Source organism: Aedes aegypti, chromosome 2 (genome assembly GCF_002204515.2).
Source record: "Aedes aegypti strain LVP_AGWG chromosome 2, AaegL5.0 Primary Assembly, whole genome shotgun sequence".
In the NCBI taxonomy this organism is placed as follows: domain Eukaryota; kingdom Metazoa; phylum Arthropoda; class Insecta; order Diptera; family Culicidae; genus Aedes; species Aedes aegypti.
The window spans coordinates 349,829,775-349,846,053 of record NC_035108.1 but is presented as its reverse complement, the minus strand read 5'-3'; the positions used below and the strand labels follow the sequence as shown (position 1 = coordinate 349,846,053).

At 36.0% G+C, this 16,279-nt stretch overlaps 1 protein-coding gene across 1 annotated transcript in view; it reads right to left on the bottom strand.

Moving 5' to 3' along the window:
- LOC5577560 (carcinine transporter) overlaps positions 1-15,576 on the bottom strand; it is a 46,822-nt gene extending 31,246 nt beyond the window's left edge. The window contains exon 1 of the mRNA XM_021846265.1: positions 14,718-15,576. Coding sequence (XP_021701957.1) covers positions 14,718-14,777 — 60 coding nt within the window. The 5' untranslated portion in view covers positions 14,778-15,576. The remainder of the gene's footprint in view (positions 1-14,717) is intronic.
- Between the last annotated feature and the right edge of the window lie 703 nt (positions 15,577-16,279).

The window sequence follows — 16,279 nt, the reverse complement described above, 5'->3', positions numbered from 1 at the left end:
GAAATATTTGCACTTCTGACGCACGCAGCAATAAAAAAATAGTTCTATGTTTCACGTTCAAACTTATTGGATAAAGAATTTGAAATGTTTTCACATAAATTAATCTTATTGTTTATTTACAAACCCTGAGGTTCGACAGTTTTCAATAACTAAAAATAATAACACTTTTCTGTCTTGAATCATTCATCACAACTTCATCACCGTAAACATTCCATGAACACAAATTAATCATTTCCATGTGTATTCACCCCAACTTTATAATCTTAGCATGGGACATTTGAAATTTTCACATATATTTAGTGGATCTTTGGCCTTTCCTCAATAATATACGTAATACAGTCAGGTCTCCTATTAGACACATGGTTGGGGGGCGTAATAGGAATCTGCGTTATAGGAGACCCAGGGCTTATGGGATTTCATCACTTTGGGGGTGTCGTTGAATATCTCGTATGGCAAAAGAGATAGCACAGTACTGTCTTCGGCGAAGTTTCAGTGCTAGGTACGATCTACCTTTAGAAGTTGAGGATCATCCTTTAAGTTGAGAACTTGGTCGATAGGGGCGCTTTTTCTGATTTGCACTATATGAACCATGAGGGATAAGAATGCAAAATTTTGTAACATATGATATCTCTGAATCCTGATGTTTTGGAAGGTTGGTGTCTTCGGAAAAGTTGTTCAGTAACTCAAGGGCTGACATGTGGTGGTCATTCTGATACGGAATTACGCCACCAGGCGGCGCTAGTGGGCATGGAATTTTTGTTTTGCGCATAGCTCAGTAGCCTGACCACTTATAAAGATGGCGTCTTCGGCAAAATTGCTCAGTATCACAAGGGCTAACATTATTTGAGCAGAAAGTTTCGAAATTTTGCCACTAGGCGGCGCTAGTGATGAAATAATTTTTGTTTCGCGGATAGCTCAGTAGCCTGACCACTTAGAACGATGGCGTCTTCGGCAAAGTTGCTCAGTATCCCAAGGGCTAACATTATTTGAGCCGAAAGTTTCGAAATTTTGCCACTAGGCGGCGCTAGTGAGCAAAGGATTTTTGTTTCGCGGATAGCTCAGTAGCCTGACCACTTAGAAAGATGGCGTCTTCGGCAAAGTTGCTCAGTATCACAAGGGCTAACATTATTTGAGCTGAAAGTTTCGAAATTTTGCCACTAGGCGGCGCTAGTGAGCAAAGAATTTTTGTTTTGCGCTTAGCTCAGTAGCCTGACCAAATTTGTTCAGTATGACACTAGGCTATCGATTTTCCTCGCATTGTCACGTTTAAGTAAAAGTGCCTGGAGGAAAATAAATACATTAGTTTTTACAATCCGATAAAAGTGTGGCTAGTATCCTAGTATTTTCGGCGGATTGGGAGAATTTTTGATGAATAATTTGATATGAGAATGAGTGAGGATCCGTTTACTACTCAAATAAGTGATCGTTAGCTTTTTGTATGAACCAAAGAAAAAAATATGTATGTTTATTTTTATTTCGTCATTGCATGAACTTCATTTCTTGAACATTTTTCAAGGTATGGTTTGGATAGAAATGAAGTTAAGTTGGAATATCAGTCATTACTAATAAATTGGGAAATCCATTCGCTAACAATCTTAATGAGATAACTACGACTGACCTTATCTCTTTAGTTACACGACACTCTTGTTTGAATATTTTTAAAATATAAATCATCTTTTTCATAACAATAATTCAATCCTATAAAAAACCTTTTTCTCCCGATTTCTACGTATATATAAAATCTCGAAACTCTCGGCTCAAATAATGTTAGCCCTTGTGATACTGAACAACTTTGCCGAAGACGCCATTTTTCTAAGTGGTCAGGCTGCTGAGCTACGCACAAAACAAATATTTTTGTTGACTAGCGCCGCCTAGTGGCAAAATTTTGATACTTTAGGCTCAAATAATGTTAATCCTTGTGATACTGAGCAACTTTGCCGAAGACGCCATCTTTCTAAGTGGTCAGGCTAGTGAGCTATGCGCAAAACAAAAATTCAATGCTCACTAGCGCCGCCTAGTGGCAAAATTTCGAAACTTTCGGCTCAAATAATGTTAGCCCTTGTGATACTGAGCAACTTTGCCGAAGACACCATCTTTCTAAGTAGTCAGGCTACTGAGCTATGCGCAAAACAAAAATTCTTTGCTCACTAGCGCCGCCTAGTGGCAAAATGTCGAATTTTTCGGCTCGAATAATGTTAGCCCTTGTGATACAGAGCAACTTTGCCGAAGACGCCATCGTTCTAAGTGGTCAGGCTAGTGAGCTATGCGCAAAACAAAAATTCAATGCTCACTAGCGCCGCCTAGTGGCAAAATTTCGAAACTTTCGGCTCAAATAATGTTAGCCCTTGCGATACTGAGCAACTTTGCCGAAGACGCCATTTTTCTAAGTGGTCAGGCTACAGAGCTATCCACGAAACAAAAGTTCTTTGCTTACTAACGCTGCCTAGTGGCGAAATTTCGAAACTTTCGGCTCAAATAATGTTAGCCCTTCTGATACTGAGCAACTTTACCGAAGACGCCATCTTTCTAAGTGGTCAGGCTACTGAGCTATCCGCGAAACAAAAATTATTTCATCTCTAGCGCCGCCTAGTGGCAAAATTTCGAAACTTTCGGCTTGTGATACTGAGCAACTTTGCCGAAGACGCCATCTTTCTAAGTAGTCAGGCAACTGAGCTATGCGCAAAACAAAAATTCCATGCCCACTAGCGCCGCATGGTGACGTAATTCCGTATCAGAATGATCACCGCATGTCAGCCCTTGAGCTACTGAACAACTTTTCCGAAGACACCAACCTTCCAAAACATCAAGATCTAGAGATATCACATGTTACAAAATTTTGCATTATTATCCCTGATGTGCAAATCAGAAAAAGCGCCCCTACCGGCCAAGTTCTCAACTAAAAGGATGATCCTCAACTCCTAAAGGTAGATCGTACTTAGCACTAAAACTTCGCCGAAGACAGTACTGTGCTATCTCTTTTGGCATACGAGATATTCAACAACACCCCCAAAGGATGAAATCCCACAAGCCCTGAGTCTCCTATAACGTTCTGGTGTGTCTTATAGGAGTGAGCGTAATAGGAGTGCACGTTATAGGAATGCGTTTAATAGGAGACCCGACTGTATGTGTATAATTCTTCAGAGGAAGGGGTCATAAAAATCGAAAGTCATGTTTAAAGCATTCTTTTTATTACACAGAAAAAAAAAATTGAATATTAAACGGATTGGAATTGCGGAAATCACAGAAAATTGAAAAATATGTAAAAATACACGCTTTCTAATGCACATGCATTTTGATCCATAGACGATAGAAAACTACAACATTGCCATTGAATGTCTGCGCTGAGCTTCGAAGATTCAGCAGAAAACGATTAATTTTACACGAATAGTGTGTGATTGCGACTAGCGCAGGTGCGGCCTCCGTAGTAGCAATCAGCCATATTGGAACTGTGTACTTTGCTTCGGTTAGATTGAATAGTGAAAACTCAAAGTTATTCTTAGTTTATTTTGTGGATTTTTGTTCAGCAATAATAATTCTAAGTTGATTATTACAGAGCCCTAAAATTATTGATTTGAAGGAGAAATAAATGCTGTTTTTATTCAAACTCGTGTGTTTTCTTTCTTTTCTATTGAAAAAGAAGTGTTATAGTGAAAAATGTTGTTGTCCTCTCGTACTGGTCGAATAATAATCGGTTCTTTCACCTGGATTCCTTTTCTGCTCGTTCATTTCTCTTGTCAAACATGAAGCATCAGAACCCAAACACAACAAGATGTAAATTTACGCGTTGATTAAAATTCACGTGTAGGGGAACTGTGGGTAAAATGAACAGGTTTGTGTTTTACAGTAATTATGATATAAATCTATGCAAAACATTGCACCATCAATAATCTTCAGACTAAGGAACTATTTCGACAACTCTAGCGCGATCTAGAACTGTCAAAAGCTGAAAAAGTAAACAAAAACAAAGTACGCCTCTCCGTTTTCTCATATGATGTAAATTTTCACTCCTGGAATTTAAGGTTTTTATGACTAAAACCATCAAAAATCTATTCAACTGCGTATCACATCATATCTTTAAAGTATTTATGATAAGTAGACGGAAATTGAAAGTATTTTTTTCTAATTTCTTAGAACACATGATTTGAAGATGTTGATCCATTGGGGGTAAAATGAACCACTCGAGATGGGGGTAATATGAACACCATCGCAGGGTGAATACTACCGGATTTTATTTCAGATGCCGAGAGTTTTCCGGAGAAAATACAAAGACATACATGGGCAGCCATCTAAATGGTCGCGGCTAAACGTTGCATCGATTCCGGATTGTCCGTGAAATATGGATTGAACATGTACTAGATGCCGAGCATCATGCGACAATCCGCTCAATTTGAATGGTGTTCATTTTACCCCCACTACATGTTCATTTTACCCCCAGCATGTGTTCATATTACCCCAATTGTATGTTCATTTTACCCCCAAGTATATGTTCATATTACCCCCGTTACATGTTCATTTTACCCACATGTTTGGAATACTGACTCTGTGGAAAGAAATTTTCAAAATTATAATAATGTTGATAAAATTCTATTTCCATCACAATATTTCAACTTGTTACATTGCATAAACATCCTTCTTCAATTCTGAGCAATTGAAAAAGGATCTGACAGCTTCATAAGCAAGAAAACATGAAAATTGTTTAGGGTGTTCATTTTACCCCCAGTTCCCCTACAACAAAATTAAAGCTTGAAAATTTAATTGCGAGCGTAATTTCACGCTATGTGTGGAATTCCCATCATGTGCATTGGAAATAGCTTAAATTAACATGGATTTTTAATACTGTGTATGCCATGTGATGGTGATGTTCACAACGTATAAATTCTACTCAAAGTGCATGTGTCGGTTTTACCCCAACAGGGTGTCGATCTTACCCGCACTCTCAATTGTTTCACCTAAAAATGGTATAATATCAACTTGATTTAAACCACTATTTAACCTTAAAATATCATCCAGCGATCGCAAGGATTGATAGATTTATGACAAATATGTGATTCTACAACAATTTTGGATTCGTTTAACAAGCAAAAGTACACAAACTTTATCAATAAGCTTAGGGTGTCGGTTTTACCCCGAAATCCCCTAATATATAACTAGGTTCTGGAACTTTTTTGGTGTGATTTTTTTATACAAGTGTAAAAGCACGGAGTAAAAGCGTACCTACATCATTTGTTGATAATTTTATACATAAAATGAATAGCAAAATGATTTTTGATGGACTATTTCACCTCCTATCATGACAATGGTCAATTGATTTTAGTTATTCTAAAAAAAACGTCATTTGAAAGTGTGTAAATTATTCACATGATTATCGCTGTATAATATTATTAGGCGTTAAAATTGCATAAATATTCATGACGAGCTCTTCGTAACATTTCAATGTAGCTTTTTCAAGGTGAAACCTCTAAATAATATTACCAACATCTACGCAGGTATCCTAACATTTTTATTACCTTATTCATTTAAATTTTCCTGAAAAAAAAAATGATTAGTTGGTCGCTATTTTGTGTGCCTATTTTAAATAAGTAAATATTCAAGCTACACCAGTGATTCCCAAAGTGGGCGAATTCGCCCCCTGGAGGCGATTTTCAGGTCAAGGGAGGCGAAAATTTGAAAATTGGAATATGGGGGGCGAAAATACTAGAAAGGGGGCGAAAGTAAGAGAAACTCAAAACTACGATTCATTTGGAGAAGAGGCTCAATAGTAGATTATACTCTAAAAATCTGAAGATACCACATCTGATTCTTTCTCTCTATTTGTATGTACAACATTTTAACATTTTTTTTTTCAGGATAGACAAAACTTGGACACACAATGTTGAGGACGATTTATGTTTGTAAAAGCAGCCGGTTTTATAAGCTTTAGTGTTAAATCTCGCTATGAATTATGAATTGGTAACTGAAATTTTCCGAAGACATAATGTATTCAGAACTATGTTATATATTTGTAATCAGAAGGAGCATTAAAAGTTTTTTTTTAATTATTAAACATTTTAAGATATTGGTTCAAATATCTAAATTTAATAATTAAATGTTTTATTTATAAATGAGCTTGACAATTGGCAAGCTAGTGTTATGAATATCAGCGTCCAGGTCCTCACAGGCAATGTTTTCGACAAAACTTGCTACTAACGTATAGCACAAACAATGGATCATTAAAGGTAGTTTTTGCAAGGGCTCACCGCATCAAAACAAAGGCGCCACTGTATATGGGATTTAACATTGTGACAGCATTACTGTTCTGTCAAACACACAAGGCTACGGTGGCGCTATCTATGCTTTCCATAGCGGCCGTTTTGGTTATTTTAATGATCCATTGAAAAAAATCAGTAAATTTTGTTAGCAAAAATTAGGTGCCAATGTTAAAACTAAAATTACCGACTAAAAATATATTTTAAGAATTATCGGATTAAAACATCCTGGTTTTGAGAAAAAAAAACGAAACCTTTTTTTACTTTACATTGCAGTAAACAAAGTAATGGATTTTTTTTTTTTGGATTCATCTTTTTTTAAGTTTTGGCGCTCTCAAAATTGTCAAATAATTTGAAAATAAAAAATAATCAATCAAATTAATAAGTTTCTAAATTTAGATCAGTAGCCTGTAATACACTTAGATTAGGTTAGCAAACAATACAAATTACTTACCAGTTCATCATTTCAATATGTTAATCACGGTGTACCAGAAACCGTTATTAACAGAAAAAAATGTCCAAGAATTTGACACCCACCATTCGAAAGATATATCAATCGAGCATCTTCTCCGTGAATTTTAAAATATTCTAACGAGGGAACCGAAAGTTATCGTGATTTGAAAGTTTTGAGCTATTTTGGAAGGGAAATTCACATACTTATGAACATTTCCCAACGGTGCATCATTATTAACTTGTAAACCAGCCAAATTATCACCAGCTTTGCATTAAGCATTCAAAACATGTGATATCCAAGCACCTTCTCTGCAAATTTGAAATCATTTGGTCGAGAAATTCTGAAGTTACAGTGATTTGTATTTTTATGATTATTTCTATGAAGTTTATATTAGAGCTGATTTGTATGCCTTTGTTATGAAAGTCTATAACAATGTCTATAGGACTGACCCTCGGCATTCAAAAGATACAGTAGTCAATTATCTTGGCAGTTAGTTTTAGAATATTTTATAAAAAGACAACATAACAAGAGTAGTTTGAAGTTTTGGAGTAATTAAGATTTTTTGTTTTTCAATCGTCTGAAATAGTGTTGGCAACACGCATTTAACAATATCAACACAAGTTAACTTAACAGATTTGCATTCAATTTGTATCTTTCATTGAAGAAATCCAATGCTTCATTAAATCACAAGCAAATGGGTTCGTTTTTGTAAATTTTGTTTCATTTCCGCGCGTTTGGCGGGGCAGTGTTTCGTTATGGCCCAAATAAGCACATTGGTGAAACTGAATAATTTGAAAGTGAAACCTTGTTGCTCAGTCGAGTTTGGATCATCAACTTGTGAGATCGTTTTATTCTAGTGTTTTAAATAAGCTAAATATGATGGTTCACATTTTATTCATGACAGGGAAGGAGATACGTTTATATAAGTGTTTGCTCAATTAATAGTCAGTAGGAGCTTATTGTAGAAATTAACCTCGTTTCATGTTTTGCAAAATATGTAAATGCAACAAGCCTTATATTTTGTTTGGTTTCTTGAATTATTCGATACTGTAAGTGTCGACTTTTCCTTCAGATACTGATAGATTATTTTTTGGATTGATTTGCTGAATGATTTGCATCATGCAAAATCTTTGAATGGTTCGTCATCAAAGGTATCGTAATATTGATTCTTCAGTCATGTTTTGGGCATAAAAAGGGCTACTTTTTATTTTATTATATTCATTATGTTGTTGACTTCATTATGTTTTGAGGGAGATATAACAGGGTATAACCAGAGAAAATGATGTGATGATCAGATCATGATCCCTGGGACTATTGTAATTAAGCGTTTTGTTAACCAAGACGAAACTTTAATATAACCCCTTCCAATTTTCCAAACTACATTGACTTATCGTGGAAGTGCAGAGGATTCCAACGGCTTCCTCAAAGATAGTAACACGTAAATATTTATTCAATTACCCCAATTGACCTGTATTCGGACGCAGCAGTACCGCGTCCTGCTTATTACAAGGAATGAGAACTCCATTACTTACACACTAAGAGTGGTGCGATTAATCCTAAGTAGCATCCGTTGGTTCCTTGTGCATGTATAGTTGCTCTTGTAATAACGGAGAAGCAACAGTAGGCGGTCATTCACGCTATTAAATCACATTGATCAACATATTGATATGAATTTGTTGCAATTAGTAGTGGTTGAAACATTGAACATGGTAATTTAATAATCGAAACATACTTCCAAAACTTCAAAGTACTCTAGTTATGTTGTCTCTAGATAAAGTATTCTCGGACTAGCTGCAAAGATGCTTGAATAATACATCTTTTAAATGCCGAGTGTCAGTCGTATGGACATTTTTATTTGTAAAATCTGTGCATTAATATAACAAAGCCATAGAAAAGCTCTAATTTAAACTTCATAGAAATAATGGTAAATATACATATCACTGTAACTTCTGGTTTTCTCAACGTAATGATTTCAAATTTACAAGGAAAATACTTCGATATCACATGTTTTGAATGCTTAATGCAAAGGTTACTTGGCTTGTTTACAAATTAATAATGATGCACCGTTGAGGAATATTTATAAGCATGTGAATATCCCTTCCGAAATAGCTCAAAACCTTCAAATCACTATAACTTTCGATTCCCTCGTTAGAATATTTTCAAATTCACGGAGAAGTTGCTTGAATACTATATCTTTCGAATTGTAGGTGCCAAATTCTTGGACATTTTTTTCTGTTAATAACGGTTTCTGGCACACCGTGTTAATATTTAAATATGATAGTATTAATTTAATTGCATAATAAGCTTCAAAGTCACATATGTTTAATATTTTTAAATATGTAATCTTGATAAATTAATCAATCTTCAATGACTTATGATAATTTATTGATTTGAATTTCAGCAAAGTAGAGCATCTAATACAAATATTTCAAAAACATGTCAGGGGGGCGATTCCAAAAATATATAGGCCTCGTTTGGGAAACAGTGAGCTACACCATGATATTTTTTGAGGATTTTATCACTGTAGTATTTTAAATAGTATCTCTATTGAAATATGTCTGGTGTATTTCACAAAAACTTGTATCTCCTACAAACTCGTAGGTATTTTGTAAAATAAAATTAAATTTAGCTTAGGCAAAGGGGCGCCAATATAGAGGTTCGCCAAGGGCCATGAGGCCACGCTACGGCTCTGGCTACCAGTGCTTCCTAGTAGCAGTTTGTTGAGCTGAACAGCGTATATCTCTTGATTCAATGAGCAACTTTGCTGAACGTTATAACAAATATATGAGCTGCAAAAATATAATTTTATATATAACTCTTAATTGATCACTGGGGTGTGTTTGATCAGGTCGGTACCAAATAGTATTTCCATGCAAGGATGCCTAATACTTGGTTTGCATCACAGATATCCCATATTTTCTAGCTTATAGATGTCTAATGATGGTTTTAAACTTTTTCCTTTTTTTAAGGTTAGTTTTGCATAGAAATACTTCAAGTTTTTGAAGGTGTTAGCAATACAGTTGAAAATGTCGGTACTAATCAATCCGCTGGTGATAAGCCTGCATGCAAACTTTGAGTGTTAAAAATGTTATGATAATATACACGAGCTGTAAGAATTTTGACAACATTTTCAGATTCAGGAGACCCAAATTTAGTAGATAGGGAAATTTTACATACTAAAATATGCTGTATTATAAAGTGATAAATTTCACCCCAATGTGTCATTTTCAATTTTAGATAACTAATTTAATGAAATGTTCAATTTTATTACATAAACTGATAGAGATCAATGAAGTACTGATTTTACCGAAATAAATTTGACAATATTTGAATTCTAAAGGATAATACGACAAAAAGTTGTGAAATAGTGATCAATTTACCCCCGGATTATGATACTGTTTTCATAGAAATTACTCTATAAAACTATTTTTCAAGATAATAAAAAAAAATCCTTGCGCGAGTCAAAAAGAACTCGTGTGGAAACGCAACAACGTATGAAAAAATCACAAATCGATTCACTAACAAAACAAGTTACAGTCCTTCAAAGTGCTATGTGCTCATATTGACCCCAAACACAGACAAACAGTTAATAATTATGGAAGTGCTCCTACAAATTTCAACAGTCTTGTGACAAAACTTATTCTGGTGCTTTAATTTTTAAAAGATTGTATTTGGATTTAATCCCAATTTCTATAAAGCAAAATCATTCTAATCGTGGATTTTGGGTGCAAAAAAAGTCTTGCTGAAGATTTTTAAGTTCTATTCCCTGTCAGTCCGATCACTTTTCGTAACTTCTCATAGCTTCTCTGCGCACAGAGTATCATTGTGCCTGCCAAACGATATACGAATGCACTATGGGGGATCAGGGGTCATAAATCGAAAAATTTTGTTTCCTAAATCATTTTTGTTTATTATTTACTTATTACTTCTTTTTTTTGGCATAACGTCCCCTACTGGGACAAAGCCGGCTTCTCAGCTTAGTGTTCTTATGAGCACTTCCACAGTTTCTTCTTTATCAAAGTTGCCATTTTCGCATTCGTATATCGTGTGGCAGGTACGATTATACTCTATGCCCAGGGAAGACAAGGAAATTTCCATTACGAAAAGATCCTGGATCGACCGGGATTCGAACCCAGACACCTTCAGCATGGATTTGCTTTGTAGCCGCGGACTTTAACCACTCGGCTAAGGAAGGCCCCAATTACTAACAACATTATTATGAAAAATCTGCTACTTGCTTTAGTTTCTGAGATACACAGCATCAAAGTAAAAAAATGATACAAAATATACACTTTCCAGCGAAAAAAACTTTTTTTTCAAGTTTATCAAACAATTACACTTTTCATGCCTTTATCTAAATACGTTCCCATAAAGGTTTTTACATAAGCTTTCTGCTGTTCTATTAAAATAATGTCATATCACTAATAGGAAAAATATTAATAATGAAATAAATCGAAAATTTTAGATAATAATGCCAAATTTGAACATTGATAGTCAAAAAAAAAATTCCTCACATTTCCCCACACTTCCGTTTATATAGAAATCAAGCTTGAAACTTCTACAAAGCTGTCCAGCAGATAAATTTTGAAACAAATTGCAACTTTTAAAGTTTTTTTAATTTCTCATTTGATTTTTTTTACCGTGCATGCGTCAAATATGTTGCCAAGAGGCCCGATCAATGGGGGCCCCCGAGAAGTGAAAAAAGTAAAAAAAACACTTCGATGGACTAAAGGCGAGTCTAGTACACGACACTGAAGACGGCCTTACAGTTGAGGTCGAAATACGCGTAAATGTTGAAAGAATCAAACTCTAGTGGATTTAAATTGATTGATTGATAGTGTATTTACGACACTTTACACCTAAGTGCATTCGTGTCGGAAGGAATTAAATAGTATATAGTACTAAATTCGGTTTTTGATCTACTTATAGGTATTACAATAAACAGCTCGAAGATTTATTATCGATAAACTATTGTTTACACTAATGAATTTTAGTTTGCAATGCATCGGTCATATCGATTTAAAATTAGCAGTATATTCCATACAATTGTTATCTGTTTTTTTTTTAGTTTCAATGGAAATCCTTCAATTTGTCAATGGAAACCATTATTTTTTATCAAAAGCATTAAAACTCTTCTCGGGTTAATATACAGCAAATGACTGCCTCCTGAAAGGAAACTGTTAAAATCCAGAATTGTAATGATCATGTATAAATAAAGGTACTCGGTAATGAATCATTAAAATAACAAAACGGCCGCAATGAAAAGCATAGATAGCGCCATCGTAGTCTTGTGTGTTTGACAGAACAGCAATGGTGCTACAATGTAGAATTTCATACACCGTAGCGCCTTCTATTTGATGCGGTGAGTGCCGAAAGAGTTATCATCAACGACCCATTTGTACATTTTCTTGACTTTATTAACAGAGACCTAAAACTACTATTTCATTACACATTTCTGAAATTCTACCGAAAATTCAATATTTCTATATTTATCCGTTACTCTTTTCCATTTGTGCCAGATTTTGGAATTTTTGTATTGAGGTGAAAAATCTCGAAATCTAAAGATGGCCGCTTGTGCCCCTACTCACGTTTTCAAAGGCACTAAACTGGCGAGATAAGTGCCTTTGAAGTTTTAGAATAATCTCAGAAGTTGGAATCCAAACTGTTTCCCCTTAATACTTTCAGGGTTAAAAAATTGCAATGTTACTAAGAGCTTTGTATTCATCATAGTTTTGATTAAAATCTACAGACTTTAAAATCAATTATATTTTCCACGATCCCTAAATTACTAGCTCAAAAGGATAGATTATCAAGGTAATTTTGCTATGATCTTCGCAAGATTCCCACTTGAGAGCTACTTATAGAGAGCATCATCTGCAAGTTCTTTAAGCGTATATGATTCTTCCAAACTTTTGTCAATATCTCGAACAGTAATAATAATGTAAGGGACTAAGACATGAGCCTTAAGGAAGGTTCATATAGCTAAATCTTAAAGTTTACTTTTCTGAAAGCAATTGTTCCTTGTCTTCGAAGACTAGTTGAATGTCTGATTAAAGTAGAGCTAGTTTGTTGATTCACCGTTACGGAAAACAAAATAAGTTTTTAAAAGATTATTGTTATATCCAGTCACAGGAATATATTTCATGATTTCGACAGGAAAATTTTTAGTTTTGAACTTAGTTGAGAAAGTTCTGGCTCATGCCGGTGATATAATAATTTACTCACCTGTACCTTTAGCTTCACTGGCTCAAAGGAGCTGCTAAATGCCATCATAATCTTTTGAAAAAAGTTAGGACTCACAATGCAAGAAAACGATCCAGAGAAGCCAACTTGCATGACGTTTTTCTTCGCGCTTTGCATGAGCCAGAACCATTTTTAAGTTCCATTTGGGCAACGAAACGAAAACAAAAGGATCGAGGATTCTAAATGCGATTTATCTGGTGACACCTTAGATGACTTTTTTCTTTGTTTATTTCAATATCATAAATGCAAATGCTTTAAAATCTAATCGAATATTTGTAATTTAACATGTTTTCATCAAATCTTCAAACCGCCACAACCGCTTAAGCCCCACGCGGCCCCACTTTTCTATCTTCCCGACAGTGAAACTAATGTTCTTGGCTAGTCATAGATAAAAAACAGCTACCGCCATCTACCGCTTCATGGGTTATCAAGGATTTTGTAAAAACCTGTTTTTGGGCTGGTTTTAGTAAAAGTATCTTTCGATTTAGGGGACGGACCTGGTGTAGTGGTTAGAACACACGCCTCTCACGCCGAGGACCTAGGATCGAATCCCATCCCTGAAATAGTCACAAAAAAATTTCAGTGACTTCCTTTGGAAGGGAAGTAAAGCTGTTGGTCCCGAGATGAACTAGCCCAGGGCTAAAAATCTCGTTAATAAAGATAGAAAAAAAGAAAAAAAATCTTTCGATTTGAAAATTTTGCTAGTATATGATGTAAATTGGCTTTGTTATTGTGAAACTTTGAAAACTTGATGACAAAATATTTTTAAACCATCTTATTGTATAAAAAATGGTCAAAAGCGATTTTTGACTGTTTTCACTAAAGTGTTAAGTATAGGTGTAAGTGTCTTCGTAAAAAATGTCAAAAATGCCTCAATGAACAACTTTGCAGAGCAAAGTTTTTTGCTAGAACGCTCCTATCAAACGATAAAACCGAAGAATTTGAAATGTAGTATAAATTACTAAGTCTAAAACACCAAACATCTACGATGCATATCCAGGGTACTAGGAGTTTGGCCGTTAACGTGTCCGATTCACAAACACGACACTGACCAAGAACCTTCTCGGCATGTCTAGAAGAAGTTCTTCTAAGTTCTGGGGAACCCTACCAAGCTTTCAAGACGCTTTAATCAATTTTTCTATTTATATGCACAATTTGTCAATCTGAGTTGACTCAAGAGCGGTCGTGTCCTAAACCATCGCCATTGTCATCTTACTTGTACCGTGTATCACAAGTGAGCTGTTTTCGTGATCCGTGTACATAGTACACTATGAGACCGGTTCTGCATTAGGTCAACTAATACTATCCTCATATTCATCACTGAATCATTGCAAATTTTAGTTGCGATGCGGTACGTAATTCGAACAAAGCTTATTTTTCACTATTATGCAACTCTTTTTACATTCTCCAAACATCTTCTTGTTTATTGCACTTCTCGTTAATACGCATACATTACGATCCACATTCATTCACATAATCCATTTGTTATCCAGAAGATCTTCATCTGCAGTAATTGCACCGCGGGGGCACCACCTCCAAGGTTGCGTCGTTTGCACTGTGAATTGTAGTCTGTTAATTTCCTTTTACGTTCACCACATAATGCAAAATTTATCTTCAACCCAATTCACTCATCCTGAGTGGCCATTCAAAAAAAAAAACACAAAAATTCCACCTGCCCTGAGGCGATCATCTTCGAAATAATTTCCCATTGTTAACGCACTGTGGCACACGCGTAATGCTGCACCTCATTTTGCGTAGATTTCGATCCTGCTTACTTCAGATTCGACGACTTTCTCGTGTTCTTCCTCCAGGGGATCGCTGCCTTTGGCGTCCATCTTTGCGTTCGCGCTCCTCCAACACTATACGGAAAACTTCCACCCGACCAGCTCGAGCTTGGTTATTCAATTAAAGTGCTGCACCGAATCGACGGCCTGTACCCTTTGCTGGAAACCTCCACGAACTAGCCAGCCAGCCAGTCACTAACGTATCGATTGAGTGTGCAAATTCTACGCTGAAATACCCAAGTGAAAACCCACTGCCATCGAGAATAACCGCACCACTCTCGTCTACACAAATCATCTGGCGAGTGAGTTCGCTCGAAAACCACAATAATTCAAACAACTATTTAAATACAGATCACACCGAGATATCACTGTTGAAGCCCCTTGCCGAACGCAGATCACGAGAAATCTGTTACGCAACAGCGCGAAAAACGTTGCCCTTAATTGGAGGCCATATTGATTCTTCAGCAGCGCCACATGGCCAACGAGGTGCAACGAATCGCGCAAAGTTACCACCGACGAACTGCAAGTCCCGAGCTCAACTGAAAGCAGGCTCACGATTCTAAGGAACCTGTTGGCCGATTGGGTTCTATTCTACAGTAGCAGAACTACAACGACGACCATCGAAGGGTTTTTCTCGGGGAAAAACGTTGAACCGAACCACTAATCCAATTACGCCAATCATAACAAAAATATAAACAACGCGCTTTTACGCGAAAAGAAAAGCGTACGCCAGGTGCTCCAGCAACGATAGACAACGATAAGACTAGAGTCGTCGTCGATGTCGCGCCAAATCATGACTCCCACTACCGAAGGAGCCTAGACACAAATTTAGTACGCATGTTCCAGACGCTGCTCGTGGAAACCTCCGCTGGAAACCAGAACCGCAACTAATACACATCTCTGCCGGATAAACGCATTTGTTGCAAATAATTATTCCTAACAATTTGATACAGTGTTTCTCAAGCTGAAGCTCGGTGATAATCCAAGGTTAATCCGATCAAATTTGAGAGATGTAAGAATGCCATTATTGTAAGGAGCCGTAGCGATAAACGCGCAAAACCAAGCTGAAAATAGTGAGATCGAATCCTGCCGGTCGAGGATCTTTTCGTAAAGGAAATTTTCTCGACTAAACAAACAGCAAAAACTTATGAATACTTAACACACAATTTAGAAACTTACATGAGCCTGCCACAAAATGAGCCCAGCCACATTTAATAATCATCCGGCCGAAAGGACTTTCCGCATTGTGAACTGCTCTGTACATCTCGATAAAATCGCCAACCATCGTAGCAATTCTGGAATAGAAGAAGAAGGGGTAAGAATAGAAGAAGCCCGCCTAAGGAATTTATTGGATGTGTCAAAATCAAAAATAAATCCTTTTCGACGCAGCATGTCGTGGTTTCAAGCCTTTGACATGATAAAAAATTATCATAAGTTTTGTATTTGTAAAAATATATTTATTTTTGTAAGAAGATTGAACTGAATGATGAATCATTTTTTCGATTAATTAATTTTTATAACTTAAATGTATAGGGAGCCGTATACTATTCTTG